The sequence below is a fragment of the Macaca thibetana genome, chromosome 10 (assembly GCF_024542745.1).
Source record: "Macaca thibetana thibetana isolate TM-01 chromosome 10, ASM2454274v1, whole genome shotgun sequence".
NCBI lineage: Eukaryota > Metazoa > Chordata > Mammalia > Primates > Cercopithecidae > Macaca > Macaca thibetana.
Window position 1 is genome coordinate 53,864,871 of NC_065587.1, and position 22,891 is coordinate 53,887,761.

At 40.9% G+C, this 22,891-nt stretch overlaps 1 protein-coding gene across 3 annotated transcripts in view; it reads left to right on the plus strand.

Annotated features, from left to right (window-relative positions):
- NCOA5 (nuclear receptor coactivator 5) overlaps positions 1-22,891 on the plus strand; it is a 255,054-nt gene that overhangs the window by 221,859 nt on the left and 10,304 nt on the right. The window contains exons 2-3 of one of the 3 annotated variants that reach the window (XM_050806489.1): positions 2,596-2,703; positions 13,090-13,156. In XM_050806489.1, coding sequence (XP_050662446.1) covers positions 13,119-13,156 — 38 coding nt within the window. In that variant the 5' untranslated portion in view covers positions 2,596-2,703; positions 13,090-13,118. Of the gene's footprint in view, positions 1-2,557; positions 2,704-13,089; positions 13,157-22,891 lie in introns of those variants that run through there. The other 2 variants (XM_050806490.1, XM_050806488.1) reach the window with 2 other exon arrangements.

The following is a 22,891-nucleotide window of genomic DNA, read 5'->3' on the forward strand; positions in this document are numbered from 1 at the left end:
TTTTACTCAAGATTGCCTTCTGATCTTACTTTCTGATTCTCTGCAGTAATCTTGTCTTAAAAAAAAAATACATGTTTTCTTTACCATAGGCCTTCTGGCTCTCCCTCCTGGGATATTCCTGAGCCCATTGCCTAGATATTTTTTAATCATCACTTAATTACCCTAAACGTGTCTGGCTTCATCCTATAAAGCAGTCTGAAATACTAAGAAAAATACCAGATTAAAATAAAACCAAATTGATATCTAAAAAAAAAAATTTCTCCACTATTGAATATGGTATTGAATTTACTCTTCCTTTCTTAATTTTTTTTTTCTTCATTCAACAGGTATTTGCTAAGCACCAAATGCTGCCCCCTCCAGTTTGCTGTTTGAGTGGAATTGCTAATTGCCCTCTCCTGGCTGTACTGTAAATCACAAGGCCAAGTTTTCATATGTTCTAGGAAACACACAATCTTTCTTTAGTACTGGCCACACATTAAACTATACCTTTCTTCCCTTACAGTAAGGGGTAACCCACTGTACACCAAATTTTAAGAGCCAGTGAGCTCAAAGATCCATCTGACAGAAATCAGACGGCCTCCATCGTAGCAGACTTTCATTTTACCCACTGGTCAAACTTTGGTGCCCACCTCTGAAGGGTTAGAGGCTTATACACCAATCAGGTACCCCTTGACTTGGAAGGGAACTTCTCATCCCAGAAGATAATATCACTTGTGGTTAAAATAGCATGTTTGGGCATCAGGCCGCACAGGTTTGAGTCTGGCCATGCCACATACTGTCTGTGGGACCATAAGCAAATTAACTGGCCTCAATTGCCACATCTGTAAAATAGGAATATAGTATGTATATTATAGGGTTATTGTGAGGATTAAATGAGATGATATTTGTAAAGGATTCAGCACATGGTAGGCACACAATAGATGTTACCTATTATGTAAAGCAAACATCTAAATGAGAAGTCACCAAGTCCTGAGCACCTGCCTCCATACAAGAATCTTTCTTCATAAAATTAACTTGCTCTTCTATCAAAAATACTCATCAAACATTATATATTATCATTTGTTTATTGCTTGTATTCCCTAATAGGCCATGAGCTCCCTAAGCACAAGGATTTTGTCTACCTTACTCTCTACTCTCCACAAAACCAAGTGTATAGAAAACACTCTTTAAACGCTTACTACACAAGTCACTGAATACATCTTTTGGCTAAAGTCCACTACCCACTTGAGGTACTGCCAATCATCTCTAAACCAACATTTTTCCCTAAGCTTGGTTATCTTAATCATCTAATTAATATGATTCTTCTTAAATTTTCATAGTATTAGGATCTATATTGGAGGGGAAGGAAGAAGAATGAACATTTGTTTGGTATCCATTATTTGACAGACTTTATGCCTTTATTTCTAATTTCATACAGTCTTATAAAGTGGGAATTGGAATAACCCACTTTGCCTGTGAGTAAAGTTCTAGTTACACCCACTGAGAATCCCTATTTCTTTCCTTCACAGCGTTTATCTCAGTTTGCAATCACACACTCAAGTGTGATTATTTGCCTAATGCTATCTTTCACTAGACTGTAATCTCCAAGGTAGCAGAGAAGGGTCTGCATTTGCTCAGAATAGTGCCTAACAAGCAGGCATATAATAAGTATAGGGCTACCTAGTAGGTATGTAATAAACATTCAGTGAATAAATGAGTGGAGTGAACATGGGGGTAGATGTCAAAGAAATCTGGCTTCTTGTAGTGTTTAAATTCCCCAGGCACCATTTTTTCTTAGCAGGCAATAGTCACAAGGAGAAAAACTAGACCCCATGGAGTTTGAGGCGTTTCCAACACTAATAAAAGAGTACCTGATTCATATAGCTACGGCTGTGATTAATAGAGTGCATTTACTATTGTGTGAGCAAATCCCATTCCCTGTGATGAAATGAACAATACAACATTTTACAGGCTTCACGGTCAACAGTTACATTCTGGGAAATTTTTGACGTTTGAACGAATATTCCAAGAACAAATAACTCAAGAAGAACCTGTGACTATATCTCCAGAAACCTTTGCCGCTTGTCAGTGAAACTAATAAGAGTACAGAGCCTATTTAAATACAAATTTAAATACAACATTTTCTCTACCTTTCTGCTCTCTTTGTTCCTTGTGATCCGGAGGTTACAGGACTATATATATATATATATATATATATTCTCCAATACACGGGTGTACAGGGATTTGGGGTTTTTGTTTTCAGTTTTATGCAAGACTAAATCAAGGTATTTGGGGATTTGAATGTTCTGTTCCCACAGTTAGGGAGGAAGGAACGTGCTCCGAAAACAGAAGAAAAATAATCTGGGGCGGGGGCTGGGGGGACCACCATGGGGCCCATCCTCAGCCTAGGACGCTGTTGCTAGGCAACTCCTTGCGTTCTCAACTCCCGCCCGAGAGCCACTTCCCGGCCCTCATTGCCAAGGAGATCGACGCCCCAACTCAGCCCTGCCGTAAACACGTGCGGTCTTGCGACAGTGCCGCGCCTGCCGCTACGTGCGCGTCCTCTGCCCCCATCTCCACTCTCCGCCCGGCCGCCATTGCCTCGTGCCCGCGCCAGTCGGTTGGTGGCGCCTTTGTCCTACGGCGGGCAGGTGGGCCGACGCGGAGGCGTCAGCGGCGGGCCTGAGGCGAAGGAGCGGCCGGGAGCCCGCCGCGCTGGTAGTGGTGAGTGCCGGGAAGCGGTGGCCGTCAGCCGAGACGTGGGTCTGACGGACAGGCGGTTGGGCGGGGGGCCTGGCCGGACGGGGAGGCTGAGGCGGGAAGGCCCACTCGACGCGCGGCCACGGCCTCGGCTCCTCTCCGGGTGCGCGCGGTGCTGCGCATGCCCGGTGCGGGGCGCGGCCTTCTCTGGCTGCCGTCAGGCCCAAGCCCGGCCGGCCGAGGCGGCCTGTGGTTTTCTGTGGTGGACGCAGGTCGGCGGCGTCGCATCGCAGCCGCCTGTCTGTGCACGAACGGTCGGTCACTAGGAGTCCTCAAGGCTTCTCTGTCTGGTTGAGCCGCACGCCCCGCACCCCCTTGTCGAAACAGTGGAGTCGCTCGCCCGCGGGTCCTCAGCGAGTCAGTGGCGCAGTCGGGATTCGAACCGGCCCCAAGGCGGTCCGTGGCACCGGGCGTTCTCCAGGCGTGCAGCGCCGAGCGGTGTACGGAGCGCTGTCCCCCGTCACCGCCTCGCGGCTCCTGACCGCATTCTCGGGGTGTCTCCTTGTCGTGTGACACCTCACGCGTTTTGTAGGCGCGAACCTCGGGCCCAGAGAACGGGGAAAGGAACTGTGCCCGGGTTTACCACGTAGCTCAGCGCCAGCGTCCGATCCGGCCGGCTTTCCAGGCTCCCGGCGCGGGGCACTATCCGCTTCCCGCCAGCGGGCGAGGGGCTTTTCTTAGGACGGCGTTGCCCACGTTTCAGTCTCGCGTTGCACCTTTATGTCCGTGGACCATCTGTACTGCTATTCACCAAATGTTACATTTTTTTAAAAATTCAAACTGACTCTTTTTTTCTCCTTAAATATATTTAAGGCGGCAACTTCAATCACAAACCGGGTACTGGAAAGCCAGTTATTTTTCTTATGTTTATAAAAAATAAATATATGTCTGTTGAAATAAACAGTGCGTCCTTGTTCCTCCTGAAATTATTCTGCGTTCCACACTTTGGGAAACGCTGCCCGAGGAGTGTCTGATTAATTGTGGTTCTTCTGCCTTGCACCCCGTGCACAAAATTTTTCCCTGAGGCAAAGCAGATTCTCTGAATGCCCTGTAACAGCTTTCTTATTGTAAACTATTCTCATTGTTGACTTAAAAGTGTTAGTCCCAGGGAACTGCAAGAACTGTCACTCAAGTGCACCCGGTGTGCCTCAGTTACAGCGTTGTGATGTCATAGCCCCCTGATGGATGGCTCATAAAAAGATGTTTCTACAAATGGTGGGGAAGTTTTTGTGAGTTTTGACAACTCTTAATTTAATGTTTTCTCTATGAGTCAGTCTGGGTGTGAAAACTAGCTTGGTGTCGACTTTTTGCAACCAGTTAAGCCCATGCTTTGCATTGTGGATATTAAAAAATCACTTGACTATTTGTTAACATCTATTTCTTCCTTTACTGTAATTTCTTTGCCTTTCCTTGAGCTCATCTGTCACTCTTCAGATGGCCTTTGAAACCTCTGACACATCTTTTAACCTAAAACTTAGAAACACTGATTTTCCTTGTAGAATATACAATATGTAACGAATCCATATTGCAGGGCTCATTAGAAGTTTTTCTAGATTCAGTTTGCTCAATGTTGCATACCTGTGAACACCACAAGTTTAAAGGAGGCATTGACAGATTAACTTATTTGTAAGTTAATAGTGTGTTCATAAGATCTGTTTATGTGAATGTAAGAGCAGATTTAATTTAATTCATTGACAGGAAAGTCGGATCAGTCAGTTCAGGCTTATTCAAGTTTTCTTCCCCTCCCCTCGAAGGCTGCGTAAAAATACATGTGTGTGTGTGTGTGTATATATGTATATGTGTGTGTATGTGTGTGTGTATATATGTGTGTGTGTATATATATGTATCTCCCCCTGTTAAAAACATGTTTCTTTGGGGTTACCTTGGTATGATCACAATGTAGAATTTACGTAAGGCTAAGGTCATTTTCTTCACATTTCTGAGAATTTGATTTAAGCCCGGCGTCCGTTTCAGAACTTCAGCAAATGGAAACTCATCTACCAGTGCTTGAGAGCTAAGAAAAAACAACTTGTTTGTTTTGTTTTTGTTTTTTTGAGATGGAGCTTTGCTCTTGTTGCCCAGGCTGGAGTGCAATGGCGCGATCTTGGCCCCCGGGTTCAAGCAATTCTCCTGCATCAGTCTCCTAAGTAGCTGGAATTACAGGCGTGCGCCACCACGCCCGTCTAATTTTGTATTTTTAGTAGAAACGGGGTTTCTCCATGTTGGTCAGGCTGGTGTCAAACTCACGACCTCGGGTGATCCGCCCGCCTCTGCCTCCGAAAGTGCTGGGATTACAGGTGTGAGCCACCGCGTCCAGCCAGAATAAACAACTTTTGGAAAGACTTTAGAAGTATGATGAAAAAAGATTTAATGGTTTGAAACTTCATTTTAAATAATCGTTACAAGCAGTCCGTGTTTATGACCTGCAGATGGCAGTGCCTTTGTGTAATGTTCTACTTCTGTGAGGATTAATAAAATTTAGTTGTGCTTTTAAGAATGGAAAATCTTCACAGGAAATATATTAAACTTTTTCTTCCTTTCAGTTTACATTGTTCTTTTGGTTTTGACTTCCCACATGAAGAATGAAACGTCTATTCCTGAAGTCACTGTTACTCTTAGTAGTAATGATAATAACATTACAGCCAGTAGTGCATATGGTAAATACTCATTTGCTCCTGCCCGTCATCTTATGAGACTGATAAACTAGTCCGATTTTTTTTTTACATATAGGGAAATGATGACTCAAAGAGTTTAGATTTCTTGCCCCAGATCACATAATTAGTAGAACATATTCAAGACATCCTTGGAGATAATTGATTTCAGGGTCAAGCAGAATTGGGAAATGTTGAGATACAGTGGTGTCCTTACTCCAGAACTTCTCAGAGGCATTTATATGCTAAATATGTGCAATGTCAATATCCGAGAAAGTTATGATGCCTTTCTCCTGCTATCCTCCCATGTATATTTTGAAGTAATAGTGTTCCTCAGAACTGACTACTCTTTCTACTACGCTGTATTTCCTCTCTGTACCTTGTGGTTTATTAATGATTACTGCATATCTTTGAGACAAGTGCTTTTAAAGCTCAATATCAGCTTTTTTTCTGCCAAAATAGTTGTCCTGTGAGCAGCACATATGTTTGGACCATTCTGCTTAAGCAGAGTTAAACTGTCAAAAAGTTAAAAGAGCAGTGACTAACAGAATTATCCTCTATGTTACTCTCATTAATGAGAGTCATTAATGACAGGATCAGGGTAAAGCCACTGTCTCAAGCAGCAGTACATTAGAGAAATATGAAGTATATCGATAGCTAAATATATAATACCAGCATGCGTGCTGCTTTTTAAATGGTGGTTTTGTTACCACTAGATATGAATATGGGGATGGTCATCTTCATTCTTTATCCTTTCACTTAAAAAAAGAGATAATAGGTCAACTGGACCAATTTTATGTTAAGGAAATAGTTCACCTCATAAGAATCAGAACTTTTCCAGACATCCTGTGTAGAGACCAGACAACTTTAGGCAAGGATCAGGGTAGCTTAAGTTGCATTAAAAAACAGAATGTCTTGTCTTATACCTTTAGCTCTGTAAGGTATCTTAAGGCTGGGTACAGTGGCTCACACCTGTAATCCCAACATTTGGGGAGGCTGAAGTGGGAAGGTCCCTTTTGATAGAAGTTTGAGACCAACCTGGGCAACATGGTGAGGACCCTGTCTCTACAAAAAAAAATTAGCCAGGGTGGTGGTGCATGCACCTGTTTCCTAGCTACTTGGGAGCCATTTATTGAAAGTAAAATCGTGACTTTTTCAATTTTTTTCTCCTTCAGTGTCATACCAATGGTCTTTGAAGAACGTTACTAAAATGGGCAATATTTTGAATGTCTTACATTTAAATACTCCCTCACCATATTTGGGGATAATATACATAAAGTTTCGTTAATTTGGCTTCATTGAGACTCTGTGATAGTTCAGTTTATAGCCCCCAATAGACCCTCTTGCCACTAGATTCTTCCTTGTCCATAGCAAAGTGTTTTGCAATCTGGATCTAGTCTTAACTCTGGCTTCATGTCATTCCTCTCTCTTTTCTTCCTCCTATCCCCAAGTTCCCAACACCAAACTTCCTGTAGTTTTTCGAATTTAATATGTCCTTCACACTATTCCTTTACCTTTGTATGTTCTGGGATGACTTTTCTCTTTCTGGTAACCTCCCACTCATTCCTCAGGACCCAGTTTAAATGTTATTTTTAAGCCTTCCCTGCCTCCTCTCCCTCCCGTTCACCCCTACCCGCTTCATACACACATTCTTCCCAGTCTCCCCTCTGTTGTGTTCCTCTCACCTGCCACACACATACACAAAATTAGGACTCCATTATCTCTGCCATAATCCCACTTTATATTATATTGTAATTATCTGTATACTTGTGCCTCTCCTTTATTAAATAAACAGTGAACTCCAGGCCAGGCATGGTGGCTCACGCCTATAATCCCAACCCTTTGGGGGCTGAGGTGGGAGGATCACTTGAGCCCAGAAGTTCAAGACCAGGCTGGGCAACATAGGGAGACCGTATCTCCAAAAAAAAAAAAAAAAAAAAAAAAAAAAATTAGCTGCGTGTGGTGGTGCATGCGTCTTGTCCCAGCTACTCGGGAGGCTGCGGCAGGAAGATCCCTTGAGTTCAGGAGTTTGAGAACTGCAGTAGTTATGATTGAGCTACTGCACTCCTCCCTGGACAACAGAGCTGAGACCCTGTCTTTTGTAAAAATGAACTTCTTTAACGCAAGGACTTTAGCCGTGTCATTTCCACATGTGTAAGGCCTGGGACATATGTGATACATAGTAGGCATTTGACATTATGAATCAGTGAAGCATTCAATGTATTAATTATAAGCTATCCTTTTCAAATTCATCACTTGTTCTCCACTTGTACAGTTTAGTTGAAAATTTGCTGGTTTTAAATAAACCTGTATTTTAAAATTTTTGCAGCTCAGACTCTTTTTGTAGTTTAGATTAGCTCAACCTTTGCAAATCCAAAACAGTTTTTTCTCGGCTGATTTTTCTCCTTGAGTCAACATAGCCAACACAGGCAGAATATCCATTTTGTCAGAAAGGGAATACAGATTCAGAGAAATCAAATGATTGGAGTAAATTTCCCAAAGTTAGGACCACAGCTCAGATTTGCTATCCCCAGCCAAATGCCCTTTCCTTAAAAGAATAAGAAGGGTAGGAAATGTTGATAATTTTTGTCAGAAGAGTTATGGTGAATGTTAATAGCAAACCCCAGAAATATTGTAGTTTGAGGTAATAGAAACTGAAGTGGTCATTGAATAAGTAGGTTCTAACCTGTTGGGTGTCTCTGGGGCATTTAAGCAATGGAGTGTCTAACATAGACTGGACCTTTTCCAGATTCCATTGGTATTTGATCAGGGAGTCCTAGCAAGAATATTCTAAATGGAAAGTATGTCTTTCCACTCCCTGTTGGAGGCAGCATAGCATAATGTTTAAGTACTTTGGTGTGAGAAAGACGTGGGTCTGAGTCTCAGCTCTGCCTCCTGATAATTGTGTGGCCCGTTGCTTAATTTCTCTAAACTTCAGATTTTCTCATTTGCAAAGTAGAAATTATAGTAGTACTTAACTCCAAGAGTTGTAAAAGGATTGAATGAAATAATACACATAATGTTCTTAGTACACAGGCTCAGGAACAAAGTAAGCATTCTGTAAGGTATAAACTATTGTTTCCCCTATTTCTGTTCCCAGGAATAAGATTCTAATACAGTTAAAGGTGTAATAATTATTTTAATTACAGAATAAAGGAGATAATCAAATATGAGGGAAAGTATAGTATTCAAAGTGAACTTAAAGGGTTGATTTAGAAAGAGCAAGCATAGCATTCTGTTATCCCTGACTTGTTACAATAAAACTCATTACAATATCCCTGATGTTGCAGTATATCATCAAAGTTGTCTTCATAAATATAGTTTAGTGAGAAGTCCTGTCATTTCCCCTCCCCATTTGGGGGATTTAATGTGTGATATTCGCTGTCTTGTCAACAGTGTGGTTTTCCAAGTGGCATTGTCTTTATTAGCATGTAATTCCACTTTAGTAATTCCTGATTGTTAGTTGGTTTTCAACGAAGCCTTTTAGAGAGTTTCATGTCATTTGTAGTCAGTTGTTAAAACAGTATAGGCTTCTGGGTAAAAACAGCTAGTGGTGGTACTGTCACTAAGTGTTGTGGTTCATGTGGCTGTCAAAAGACAAAATTACAGCACACTTAGTTTAGAGATCTTAATTGGCTTTTATTTGTAACTCTAGAATCGGGCAACACCTCTTTCTGTAAAATAGAACAAGTGTTCCAATGAGCTGAGCAGAGGAGTTTGGCGTTATAAACAGAAAAGGGAGCTGAAGAAAGCAGAGACAAGGAACAAAAAGTGGATTGGTCATTTCAAAGTTACTTTTCTCGTGAAGGGTAAAGCAGAGCAGACTTCCTTATCATGCTGGCTGAAACTGGCCTATTTGTGGATTTGGCCATTGTTTATCTCCTGATTTCGTAGAACGTCAGTAAAAAGATATTTGTCTTGACTTGATAACGTGAAACTTCATCATGAGTTTGATTTGGTCTTTGGGCCTATTTCAGGAGCTCAGTCCAAAGCAATGGCCTCCTGTAAATTTTCTTTAACACCACTCTTGTTATTCCTAGTCCTCATTGTTTCTGTGGCTGTGGCTTGTGAACTATAAAATCTGATTTTAAGGTAAAAAGAGTTGTTTTATGATTGTACAGTTAAAAAATAGGTAGAACAAAGTAGTTCTTGGTACTATGAGTGAAATAAGCATGCATTTTTATTTATAGCATTATCCAAGGACCATTTTATGAACCTTGTCTGACATATTAGTCTAAAATAAAATTGTAGATTAGATATTGTATATTTTGGGAGTTCTTCACCCCATTCTTTTGTGGTTTATAATGGTTCTGCCTTTTCTAGCATGTTTTCTAGATTATTTTCCAGTTTTTTTTTCTTGTCAAAAAATTCTTTTTCTTGTCAAAAACAAGAAAAGCTGTTTTTCTTGTCAAAAAATTCTTAGCTGAGAAGTGCTTTTAACTGTTTTCAGACCACCACTTGGAAACTATAGATATTCAGGCCAAGATAAAGCACTTCGTGGTGATTATGATGATTTTGAATGATATTCACATTACTAATATAATTAACAAAGTATAGAAGTACCACCTAAACTGAAGTGGAGAAGACATTGAGAGATGACTTTTGGTCTTAAGGGCAGTTGGCCAGAATAAAGTATAGCAGAAGAGGAAAGAAGTACCATTTCTTCCCTTTTCTATTCAGAGGAGACGTTACACCTCCCCTTGGAAGAGATTCCCAAGTTGCCACTTCGCTCGTTGATTAATTTTTCTCCAGTCATAGTTCCCCATCTAATGTCCAGAAAGATCTCCAAATTGTCTTTCTACCTTTTTTCCCTTCTTTACATTAACACCATTTCTATTTCCTTGATGTTGATTATATCTCTCTTTAAGGATTTAGAAAATAATCTGGTTATTTAATACACAGTAAAACTATAGATTAGATACTGTGTCTTTGGGAATTCCTCAACCTATTCTTCTGTGATTTAAAATGGTTCTGCCATTTCCTGCATGTTTTCTGGATTGTTTTCTGGTTTCTTCCTTTTATTTAAAGCCCTGAGTTGGTGCTTTAGCAGCCCCAATATTTGCATTTTCAAAGAAAAACTTGTTTAAATGAACCCCCTGCCTCCAAATGACAGGTTTTCAAATTCTGTCACAAAAAATTAGGATGAGGCAAGTTTTTTCTTCTTAAATCTTTGCTCTCCGTGATTAACTCCCTAAAGTTATTTATTCTTATGTATTTCTGAACTCGTGGATTTTCCAGAAGTTCTATGTGCACGTGTGTTAGGATTTTTTGGGTGTATGGGGATTGGCAGTAATGTTGGTGGTTGTGTTTTTACAACTCTCAAAACTCCCCAGCCCTACCCTAATCTGAGCAATTCTATTAGGGGGAAAAAAATTTGGGGTCTTATTTTCTCCATACATCAGCCAAGATGGAAATTTAAGTAACTCTTAAACAGAGATGAATAAACAAACACTTGACATACTACACTAAAGGTTTAAACCCTAAAATGAGACAATGATCTGAGAATTATTGTTTTTGCAGAAGAAACATCCCAACATCCCATGCCGTCAAATATAAATACTTTGGACTACCCAATGAAAATAGATACTAGGAGGCTAATTACAATCAAAATGGTTTAAAGATATAATCTTGAATGTTCTTTAATCTTTCAGGTAACTACAAAAAGATTCCACCAGCTTCAAAGTAAAATATTTATGTCCTTCATTCTAACTAGAACTGGTTTTGTCCCAAAGATATAGTATACATGACCATGTGATTTCCCCTGTCCTGTATGTAGGTACTCACAAAACTGGCTATAATTACACAGTGTAATACTCCTTTTCATATGTAGAGGGCAAATTATTGGTAATAGAAACCTACCAATTAAAGTAATACTGTATGCGTTGTACTCTCACCTGAATGTTTGCCCAGTCTAGTCAGTGTTTAGATGTGAGTTTTCTTTATTCACAAGACCATTTAATAATATATGAACTCCTGCTGAAATTACGTTATATGTATTTTTTAATCTTAATACACACCCAGTGTATTCCAGAGACACCTTGAAAACTACTTAAAATACTCAAAGATATTATATTTCTCTCTGAATCATAGCCAACCTATATAATTAGAAAGTGGTACACAGTAAGGGAACAGACTCAGTAAGTCGTAAACCTGAACTAGTATTTTTCACAATTACGTATAATAGAGCTAGATATTCCCTATAAGGCCTGTCATTGTATAATTTGTAATTTAGACCATTATAAACTTTAAGACTTGTAAATTGTGAAAGTACTGCATGCAGTAGCAAAGCTATGGTCAGATATTACTGGCCAAGTCTTACATAGAAAATATTTTCAGTTTTTTTTTAAATAGATTATATCTTGTGTCTGCTTAATTGAAAAGGTAGGAATCAATTTAAGATATACTTCACTATTTAGCTTTATATTAGCTTCAGTTTTGTCAGAAGCCATTTTTCTAGACAAATTAGAGACTTCTGATTTAAAATGGAGTTGAAGATTACCCTCATTTGAACAGGAACTCAAAAGTTGGCAACATAGCATAAAATCTGTACCAGACCTCTAAGTTTCTTGTTATTGCTGTTGTCTTTCATGTGATAGGAATCTGGTTGGGGTTTTTAAAATACATAGTTATTATTTTAAAGCACTCGAATTATGTGAGTACTTAATACCATTTGATGTCATTAGATACACCATTGTTTAATATGGAAAAAGGGGAACAAACTATACAGCAGAAAGCAGTTTTATTTCTTCATTCATCTGAAGTATGAAATTTGTAATGTATTTATTTAGCTTTAAGTCATATGAAAATTGTCAGGTATTATTTTGGGGCATAGATTTCTTAATACATGGTGTTTATTATTCACTTCAATTTTTGTAAAGCAGGTATTTTTTGTTTTTAGTAAAGCAGGCTTTAACTCTACAAATTTGCTTTTCTTTAAGTTTGTGTGATTCTGCTTTTCTCCCATATCTAGTTCTATATGCCAGCCTTCTCTAATGAAAACAACTTATCAGTAGTGTTTTATTACCTAACTCTACTATACCATATGCCAGTCTGTATTCTTGGTTATTTGTCTGTGAAGGTTGTAGATATTAACAGGTCATATTCTTTGTTTATTAAAAATAGTAATAACAGTTTTCTTTCCTGCATGTTATTCCTGAAGATTCTATCCAATGGAATTCAACACAAGACACACTAACAGGAGGCCCTGCTTCATGGGATATTGGAAGTTTTAAGACACTGAAATCCAGCTATTACTTCTTAGTAACATAAAATAGAATTATTTACCTTTGCCCTTTTGTTTTTTAAGCTCTCCTTATCTTCCCCCCCCACTTTTCTTCCTCACAAAAAGAATCTTACAACTGCTTTCTAAGAGTTTAGAAAACAACCTTTTCCTCCCCTTGGAGGGAACGTGTCAGGTCTAGGGCTTGGCAGGGTGTTAAAGCATTGACGTAATTAGTTTAAGACAAATTATGTGTTAACTAGAAAACGAAGGGACATTTCTTACCAAGCTGTGACAATGTACTACCTTAACTCAATAATAAAAATTGCCCAAGTGACAGCGTGTCTCTGCTGAATGGCTTTTCTTACACCATCTGGTTGTCATTGTAGTTTTTTGTTGTTGTTGCTTTCATTTGAAATGTGCTGATGATCTTGTTTTTATTCCGTAGCATTGAACAGATGGGTTGATTATTCTTTTCAGATATTAATAAGGCAGCGGAAGGAAGAAATATGAATACGGCTCCATCAAGACCCAGCCCCACACGAAGGTAAAGTACCCTGAAGCCGTGAGTTACCTTGGGAGAGTTGGGCTCTGGGGAGTTAAGCCCAGCTTCGTACACCAAAGGTCTTTTCTTCCCCCCAACAAGTGAAACGCTCAAGCAAACAATAAGAACATGAACCCTGTGTGAAGGGCCTTGCTGCTTTTTTTAAACATACATCAGGAGATACAGAGGAAGCTTTGTGTTTTCGGTGGCAAATCCAGCAAGTTCAGCTTGCAACATGAGTTGCAGGCAATTGGAAGAGGATAAACCTCTGTCTGTCCCCAGCTCACGTGTCAGTGGGAGCCTCCAGAGCAGAAGGAGTGCCCCAGAGTCATTGGTGTATGCCATGCTGCACTGCAGTGGGCAGCAGAGATTCGACTCTTCATTCCAAATGGCTGCCGGTCCAGATGTTAACCCAGGTTTACGGAAAGTGCTGCTTGAGAGATTACCGCTGTGCCTGTGCTGCAGATCCCCTGTTTGCTCACATACTTGGGTTACCTGTTTGAGGGGAAATAAAAAGGGCAAAACACTCCAGCTCTCGAAAGTCTCCCTTTTTCTTAGCTTTCACGGAAATCGAGGGTGTTTTCCCAATGTATTCTTCCTTCCAGTGTATACAAGAGAGATAATCCTGGTGCGTACCCTCAAGATACATATTAAATTGGTCCCTTCTCTCAAAGAAGAGCTTTATTAATGGTACCATTTACACCATAAATAAAGATATCCTATTCAGTTGTTCTGGCCCCATAACAACACACAAATGGATGCAGTTTTGTGTAGAGGGCAGACAGATATGATATATTTCATACAAATGATATATTTCATATCTGATGTCTCTTCAGGGCCCAAATGGATTAATGGATTTTGCCTTGCCTCTAAGTAAAAAAGCCGATTTTCCCCAGAAACATACCTAAACTACGTACCACAGTAAACTGCATTTCCTACAGTGAACTGGACAGTGCTGCATACAGTGAATCCTCATCTGTACTAGTAGCTCCACTGGTCACCTTGTGAACTCAGCTAACTGAGCATTACGCATAACATAGAGCTGTCCTGCTTTTGGACAAAAACACCTGTATTTTGTTACCTACTTATAGGAAAGAATGTCCACTGTGTGTTTCATGTATATACTCCTACTTGGATGTGAAGTTCTAGCTACTGGGAATAGGTTACGCATGCCCACTCTGCAGAGTTTAAGCAGACCCTAAGGGCAAAGTAATGCTGCTGGTTTCATTCAGTTGGAGTCTTTGTCCACTCTGCCTGTGCAGCAGAGTTGAGTCCAATACCATAGCTTCAGCTATACCACAGCTGTCGTGTGGATTCTCTGGCCATTCGTTGGTTTCTCTGCGGAAGTGGGCATGTAAATTGGTATTCTGTCTGTTCTCTCTAAGGAATGCCTGCAGCTTGCAGGTAAATACTCTGTTGGTTGATTTGTGTGTGTGTGTGAGTATCCTGAAGAACATAAACAAATCCTGCAGAACTTCAGCAGTTCCATATAATGTCTACTTTCATTAGCCTTCATCTAACCGTGCCACAGATCTTGGGCAGTCCTATCTTACTGTCCCAGTACAGAATGGAATACAGGTGGATAAGAGTTGCATCTAATGGTTAGAAGTACAGGGTTCCCATTGGAAGCTTTAGTTGTCAGGTGGCTTGAAAGGAGATATGGTGTGTATCCAGTTTCCAAAGAGCGCTACCGTGTGTGTTTCCTGGTAACTTACCAGGAGTGTGGAATTTGTAACTTTAAAAGACACTGACTCCACTAGTAAAATCCTCCCCCTCTATGTTGTCTCCATGATACTTGGTGATCTTTGGTGATCTCTGGATAATGTCTGTGTGTTTCCACAGGCGTAAAAAACAGTAACAACAAACAAGCCACATTGCAGAACAGAGAGTAGATCCTGTTTCTGTTATGGATTGAGAAGGGTATTTTATATCATCCTGTTGATGATACTTAACCAAATGCTTTTAACATTTCCAGTTGGTTGTAGATGTTCAACAAACATTGCAGTGTTGGGGAATGACCAACTTCCCTGGTTGGAACCCAGTAATAGCCATTGCCAGAGCATTAAATTAAAAATATTAATTTCACCCCAATCTAGAAATAGTTTTATGCTTTTTTTTTTCTTTTTTAAATAATAGTCCCTGCACAAATAAACATACAGACAACATTGGAGAGGGCCTTATAAAATGAGCTTCTAGCCAGGCACAGTGGCTCACACCTGTGATCCCAACACTTTGGGAGGACAAGGTGGGCGGATCACTTGAGCTCAGGAGTTCGAGACCAGCCTGGGCAACATGGTGAAACTCCATCTCTACAAAAAAATAGCCACGCGTGGTGGCTCTTGCATGTACTCCCAGCTACTGGGGAGGCTTTGAAGCAGGAGAATCACTTGAGTGCAGGAGGTTGAGGTTGCAGTGAGCCGGGATCACGGCACTACACTTCAGCCTGGGCAACAGTGAGACCCTGTCTCAAAAAATAAAATGAGCTCCTTACCAACTATATAAATATACAGGTCACCTTTTGTATGCCTTTTAAAATATCACCTTCCTCAGAAATCAATTGTAAAATGAGGTCATTTGGTGGTGTGGATAGGGCAGTGACTTCCTGCTCTATTTACAATCAACAGGAGGGACAGCTAGACTAATTCAAATTCCATTAACAATCCGTCTTCCCATTGGTGATATTTCCCTAGCTGCGTTCCTCAGCATGTTGTTTAACATGATGAAGTTCCATACAGTCATGTTTATTTGCTTTAGGAAATGATGGTCGCAGTTAGTAATCCCATCTAAAAACCGAGCTAAGAGTCCCAGTTTTTTACCTTAAAAAAAAAAAAAGACAATTTAACATTGTATTCAGAATCCTAGTTTTTTACCTTAAAAAAAAAAGACAAGTTTAACATTGTATTCAAAATAGCACTAACATTTTAATCATTGTCCTGATCATACTTTATCTGTTTTTATCTCTTAAGATATACCAATAGGGCAGACATAAATTGCAAAGAGTAGGCAAGATGAGCAGCAAGTAATTAACCTGGAAGGGGTAATCATTTAACTGAGGGTGAACACTGGGTACGTCCTTCTTCGGGTGCATGCTTCCAATCAAAGCCTTGAGATAACTCTAAATGTATCAATAGTTGACAACAACAAACTGCCTTTATTCGGCAGTCCTAATCATTTTGTGTGCCCCCAGCCATAGGGGATGCATCGTTCACAGGGGAAAAAAAACACTACCTATGGCAAATATTTCCTTAAGTTATACCTCTACATTTTTAGCGCTTTCTATGTTTAATAAGAATGTTGGTATAAGCATACTGGCAAGACCTTTATGACACCTTGCTTTGCTGGACTTAACATAGGTATCTTTGGGAGTTTTCACAGGATTATCACCTCTTCAAATGTTTCAGTAAACCACAGTTCTGCTGGCTTTGCTCTCTATTCAGTAATATGCCTCCCTAATGACTCCAGCTGTCAGTGTATAATTCTGATAATATTGGCCCAGCCAAGCACAGAATTCTGCATGAGGAATCTCTACTCTGGATCACATTTCAGCCTGAATTCTTACCATCTAACTCTTGAGGGCCACTTCATTGAACTCCTGTGAGTACCTTACATACTTACTATGCAAGTTGTCAAGCATCGATACTAAGCATTAGTCCTTCTTCAAAGACAGGATCATGATTCCAGTTGTGCCTTAGATGTCTCAGTTACGATCTTCAGCTCAACACCTTGACAGTCCAGATCTTGTAGCATATCTTTATGCAGACGTGGCCTCTAGGTACTAGAAGTAAGACTGAACTTCTGAATGACTTAAAGAAGAACAAATAGAATTAACTCATCTACATCCAAAGCTCTGCAGAGGATTTTCCCCATATATTTGTGAAAGATGTTAAACCTTACATCTCTTTGGTGAAAGTCATTGGGTATCGGCTCATCAGAAATAACCTGGCTGTAGTCAAGTTTCTTACATGACCTGAAATGCTTTCTGCTTATCCACAGGGCCTTAATGTCTTTGATTACTGCTTGCTCCTTGGATGTGAGACAGCACTAGCTCTAGGTGGGCCACAAAAAAATTCCAGGTTGTGATTACCTCTGCAATAACACTTGAAGAAGTCATCAGTTCTCAGCAACTGCCACCTCTGCCAATAAGAAAGTTCTGTTTGTGCTGGAGAAGGTCATCAGTGTTTCCTAAGGAAAAACATGGATTTGTATAAAATTTGGGTCTGTGAGGTGTGGTACCTCATTGCACCCCGTATCCTTCCTCCACCTAATGGCAATATTCTGGACAAGTCTGTTGTCTCCATTTCTAACAGTAGTGTGAAGCCCTCCTGGGTGAAAGATCAACATCACACAGCAGCCAGCCATTTTGATGACGATATTTGTGGACAGTATATCTGTGACAGAAGTTTGAAGAGCTAATGAAGGATTTTTTCAGGGTCGGAAAGAGGCTGGCCCTCCCAGGGAAGACATTCCAGTGAACAGAAAGGAAGAAAGGGGATGCTGACCTTTGCAGAAAAGAAAGGAAAAGACAGAGGTCTTCCTCCCTGACCATCTGTAGAACCAAAGCCAAAGAAAACCGTCCTGGACATGAAGTTTCAGTCTGTTGCCAAAGAGAAATTCAAAGCCCATCACAGTTTTCTAAGATGATCATCTGTCAGTTCTTAGTCTGTAGGCTGTCAAATGCCTAGTGCTCTGCACACCCCTTTAGTCCTCAGGAAGAGACACATTCTACCAGAAGCACATCACTTGTCACCAGAACCATTGTTTTCCCCTTCATTTCGCCCTTACCTCTCAAATGTTTTCCAGCGATGTGACTATATTCCTCTCAAGGCAAAGAGTATTTGCCTTTTTCCCCCTGCTGAATAGATGAGGAATTTGCAGCAGAATTTTAGTTGTGTTTGCCACCTGCCTTCAGTTTGTGGACTCCAGTGCTGAAATTTAACCACTGTTCAGTTTCTTTTTATCCTCTAGTGATGCAGTACCTTAGGGTATGCTGCATTTGGTTCCTTTAGTAAAACACCTCTGGTGCTGTGGGATGATATTGTTAACCTTATTGTGCTCCAGAAACCTGATTCTAACCCACTTATCATCTGAGGTCCAGCATCTCCCACAGGAAGCTTTGTCTTTTTGCACTTTGATTTCAGCATACTACTGCCTTTTTGTTAGCTGTGGTCTTGTTTTGAAAAATATGTTGGGGCCAGCAGCAGGAGCCCTTTTGTTCTGAGGAGTTCTTTGTTTGGGTCCTAAAGCAGCCCTAAAGGGTTTTTTGTTTTGTTTTCGTCTCCAGAAGAACAGCAGTCTACCATAGTGTTTATCTTTTGGAGAAAGGAAAAAAGGCTTTGCCTTTTCTTTTGAGAAAATTATTATCTTCTTTTCCCTACTTCCACCATGCCTTTGGTTCTTTTTCCTTTTGTATCACCTCTTCTACATTTTTACCCTGAAGGCACTTGAGAGGGAATTAGTAGTTTTGTTGCACATGGACTTCAGATTATTTAAGGGAAAGGGAAATATCTTCCTCTCAAACTGGAAGATTGAACCCAGACTTTGCGAATCTAGAGTTTTAGTCAACTTGCAGGGATGGACTCTGACAGGTAAGTAAGGTTTTTCGATGGATTCAAAAGAATAAGAACCAAACATAGCACTTATAATACTCCTGAAGTGGTAAATAACATGCTATGACATGCCCCACCTCCATTTCCACCAGCCCAGGGCTTTGTGTGTGGTCTGTGGTCTGTCAGGATCATGATCTCTCAGCCCTGATTGCCAAGAACACTTGAAATTGGATTCCACCTCTAATGACTACTTCTAACTGCTCCTCAAGGCAGGTTTATCTGCCGATCATTAATCCAAAAATGCTTTGCAGTTGTCCTTTCTCTTTGGATCTTGAGTGTTTACCCACATTACACACTACATCAGATGTTGCATGTTAGGAGGATTATGTGATATAATAAGGAAAGTTGAAGTAAGACTCTTGGTTAGTCTTCACTTTAATAAGAAAAATAATGCTGGCCGGGCGCGGTGGCTCAAGCCTGTAATCCCAGCACTTTGGGAGGCCGAGACGGGCGGATCATGAGGTCAGGAGATCGAGACCATCCTGGCTAACATGGTGAAACCCCGTCTCTGCTAAAAAAATACAAAAAAACTAGCTGGGCTAGGTGGCGAGCGCCTGTAGTCCCAGCTACTCGGGAGGCTGAGGCAGGAGAATGGCGTAAACCCGGGAGGCAGAGCTTGCAGTGAGCTGAGATCTGGCCACTGCCCTCCAGCCTGGACAAGAGAGCGAGACTCCGTCTCAAAAAAAAAAAAAAGGAAAAAGAAAAATAATGCTTAGCTATCCTCATTTAAAGTCCCTGGTCTACAATATGTTTGCTCCCACAAGTCAGGAATGCTGGTGAACCTTAAAATATATAACAAATACTTTTCATGGAAGCAAAATTGGCATTTAAATTGGTTTTGCTGTGCCCGTGTGGCTGAGGTGAGGTTTTCCACAAGCTGATGACATCATGATGAATACCTAATGTGTGTCACCATGGTAGATGACAAAAATATGAGCAAAACATGTTGCCTGCTCTTGAGAGGCTTACAGTTTAGTAGAATAATTCAATTCATTAAACATGTACTGAACTCCTGTGCCGTATCCTGGAGCTACAAAGCCTTCAAGAGAACTTCTTATCTGGTAGGGAAGCCACGTAAACAAACAATTACAAAACTGTGTGGTAAGTGCAGCTATAGAAGTTTGTACTGGAGCAAGATTCATTCAACATATGTATAGAGCATCTGTCATACAACAGACATTGTTCTACGTAGAGGGTTTGTAGTGCAGAATCAAAGTGACATAGTTCTTGTCCTTGTGGCGCTTGTAGTCTAGTAGGGCAGACAGACATTAAATAAATATGTAATGTCAATGACAAAAGTAAAAACAAAGTGCTATGAGAGAATTTTAGGGGCAGAAGGTAAACTTTGAATCTAACAGAATCAGGGAGTAGGGGTTATTTATACGCTGAGACCTGGAAAATGAGTGTAGATCTCTTCCTGCTACTCATGTAAAGGGATTGGGAAAGACGTTGGCTAGTTATAGCTGAAAGGCCGGTGTGGCAGAGTGGTAAACTAGGGAGAGGGTGTGACAGGGTTGAAGAAGACAGGAGCCAAGATTATACAGGACCTTCATGCCATTGGTAGAGGTTTTAGATTGAATTCTAAATACTGTGGGAGCCTGGCATAGTGGTACACATCTGTAGTTCCAGCTACTTGGTAGGCTGAGGCAGGAGGATCACTTGAGCTCCCAGGAGTTCAAGGCTGTAGTGTTCCGTGATCCCACCTGTGAATAGCCACTGCACTCCAGCCTGGGCAACATAGGTGAGACCTCATCCCTATAAAAATAAACAAATACATACTGTGGGAAACCAGTGACGGGCTTTACATACGTAAAAGATCACTGGAGAGTGATCTTTCTGGAGAAAAATTATAAAATAGGCAAAAACAGAAATGAGACTGCTTTAGAAGGCTCTTGCTGTGGTTTGAGGGTGAGATGATTATGAGCTGGCCTTCAGTAGTGCCAAAGAAGGTAAAGGAAAGTGGGCAGAACTGAGAAAGAATGAAGAAAATTTGGAAATGTGGTTGGAAGGGAGGATGAGGCTTTAAGGGAAAGATGACATCCAGTTTCGTGGCTTGAGTAACTGAGTAGTTGGATGTGCCATTTACTGAGATGGGAAGGACTGGAGGAGGAGCATGTTTGTTGGGGAAGATCAAGAGTTCAGGGCAGGTTTTACAGAGAAGGTAATCCTTAAAGCAGGTCAGACATAAGATGTTGTTGTAAAAAGGTAAATGCCAGATCAAGATGAGTAATACAGATAGAAAGTGCCCTGAGCTGTGCAGAAGAGATCAGCAGTTAGGAAGGGTAGGGAAGGTTTCTTGGAAGACATGGGACATGAACTTGCCTGTGTGGATTGGATGGTACTTGGATTAGTACAGGAAAAATATTCCAAGTATAGAAATCATGTAAATAAAAATATTGAGATAGATTATGTCTTGTGAGTTATCGCATAAGAATTAAGTAGAACTGAGGATTTTGAATTAGAAATGAGAGGAAGGTAATAGGTGTCAGATTTATTAAGCTTTCTAACATAGAAGTTGGCATTTTAGGATAGTTAATGTATTTATGTGTCGAATGAATTGAAAGCGAGTAGAAGGCCGGGCGCGGTGGCTCAAGCCTGTAATCCCAGCACTTTGGGAGGCCGAGACGGGCGGATCACGAGGTCAGGAGATCAAGACCATCCTGGCTAACACGGTGAAACCCCGTCTCTACTAAAAAATACAAAAAACTAGCCGGGCGAGGTGGCGGGCGCCTGTAGTCCCAGCTACTCGGGAGGCTGAGGCAGGAGAATGGCGTAAACCCGGGAGGCGGAGCTTGCAGTGAGCTGAGATCCGGCCGCTGCATTCCAGCCTGGGCGACAGAGAGAGACTCCGTCTCCAAAAAAAAAAAGAAAGCGAGTAGACTGATTTTTAATTCTGTATTTTGGAAACTTGTTGGTGTCAGAATAGAAATAAGGGCTTGGATTGGACTTACAAATCCAATGGGAATAGAAAAAGTGAACGGGACACAAGTGACTTTATTGGGATGGGGGAGGAAAGAGCATGGTTAATTTCAAGAACTAATTAAAACTTGATAACTTGAAAGGTGATTTTTGCCGGGCGCGGTGGCTCAAGCCTGTAATCCCAGCACTTTGGGAGGCCGAGACGGGCGGATCACGAGGTCAGGAGATCGAGACCATCCTGGCTAATACGGTGAAACCCCGTCTCTACTAAAAATACAAAAAACTAGCCGGGCGAGGTGGCGGGCGCCTGTGGTCCCAGCTACTCGGGAGGCTGAGGCAGGAGAATGGCGGGAACCCGGGAGGCGGAGCTTGCAGTGAGCTGAGGTCCGGCCACTGCACTCCAGCCTGGGTGACAGAGCGAAACTCCGTCTCAAAAAAAAAAAAAAAGAAAGGTGATTTTTGTCAGAAGTGGAAAAGTGGGGAATGGGGCTCATGGGGTTGGAGTAAGAAGGTTTTAATTTTAAATATGTTGAAGAGGAGTTTCCAGTGGGTTGAAACGTCTCATGAAGAACATTGAGTCAGAGTAGACCAAGCATATCTGTGACTTCACTGTTTAGGTTTTTGTTTTTTTTTTTTTTTTTTTTTAAACCATCTTGAGCAAAAAGGAATCAGGTTCTGCGTAAACCCTCAGACTGAGAGATACCACTACTCAATAGCTCTGACAAAACAGAGAAACAGATTGTTCTTGATCCTTTACTGTATGTATCTTATAGTACTTTTTTCCCCTTAATTTTATTATCCTGCCAAGATACTTCAAGTGAACTTTCCATACTTTAAGGACAGTTCCTTTGATCACTTTTATTATAAGATTGTGCCCTTCACTCTTTTTGTCTTCATAAGTCTTGCCTCCTTACTCTGTCCCTCCAACTTTTTACCGCTTGTAAAGTCTCTTTCAAGCAAGTCTGGTGGAAAGACACTTTCACTTTGAAAGCTTGATGAATACTGTTATCCAGTCAAGACCTTCGGTTTTTGGTCATGCATTCTTTTGATGTCCTAATCTTTTGAGATTGTGGAACCTCTAGACTATCTGCTGACCAAATGGATGACTGGCCTTAAATGTTTAGTCATGTTCTGTTTGGCTGCCCTGTTTTAGAGAAAAATGCTTGGAGGGTGGGGGCTTTCTCTTATGAAGAGCTGATGGGTTGGCTACTTT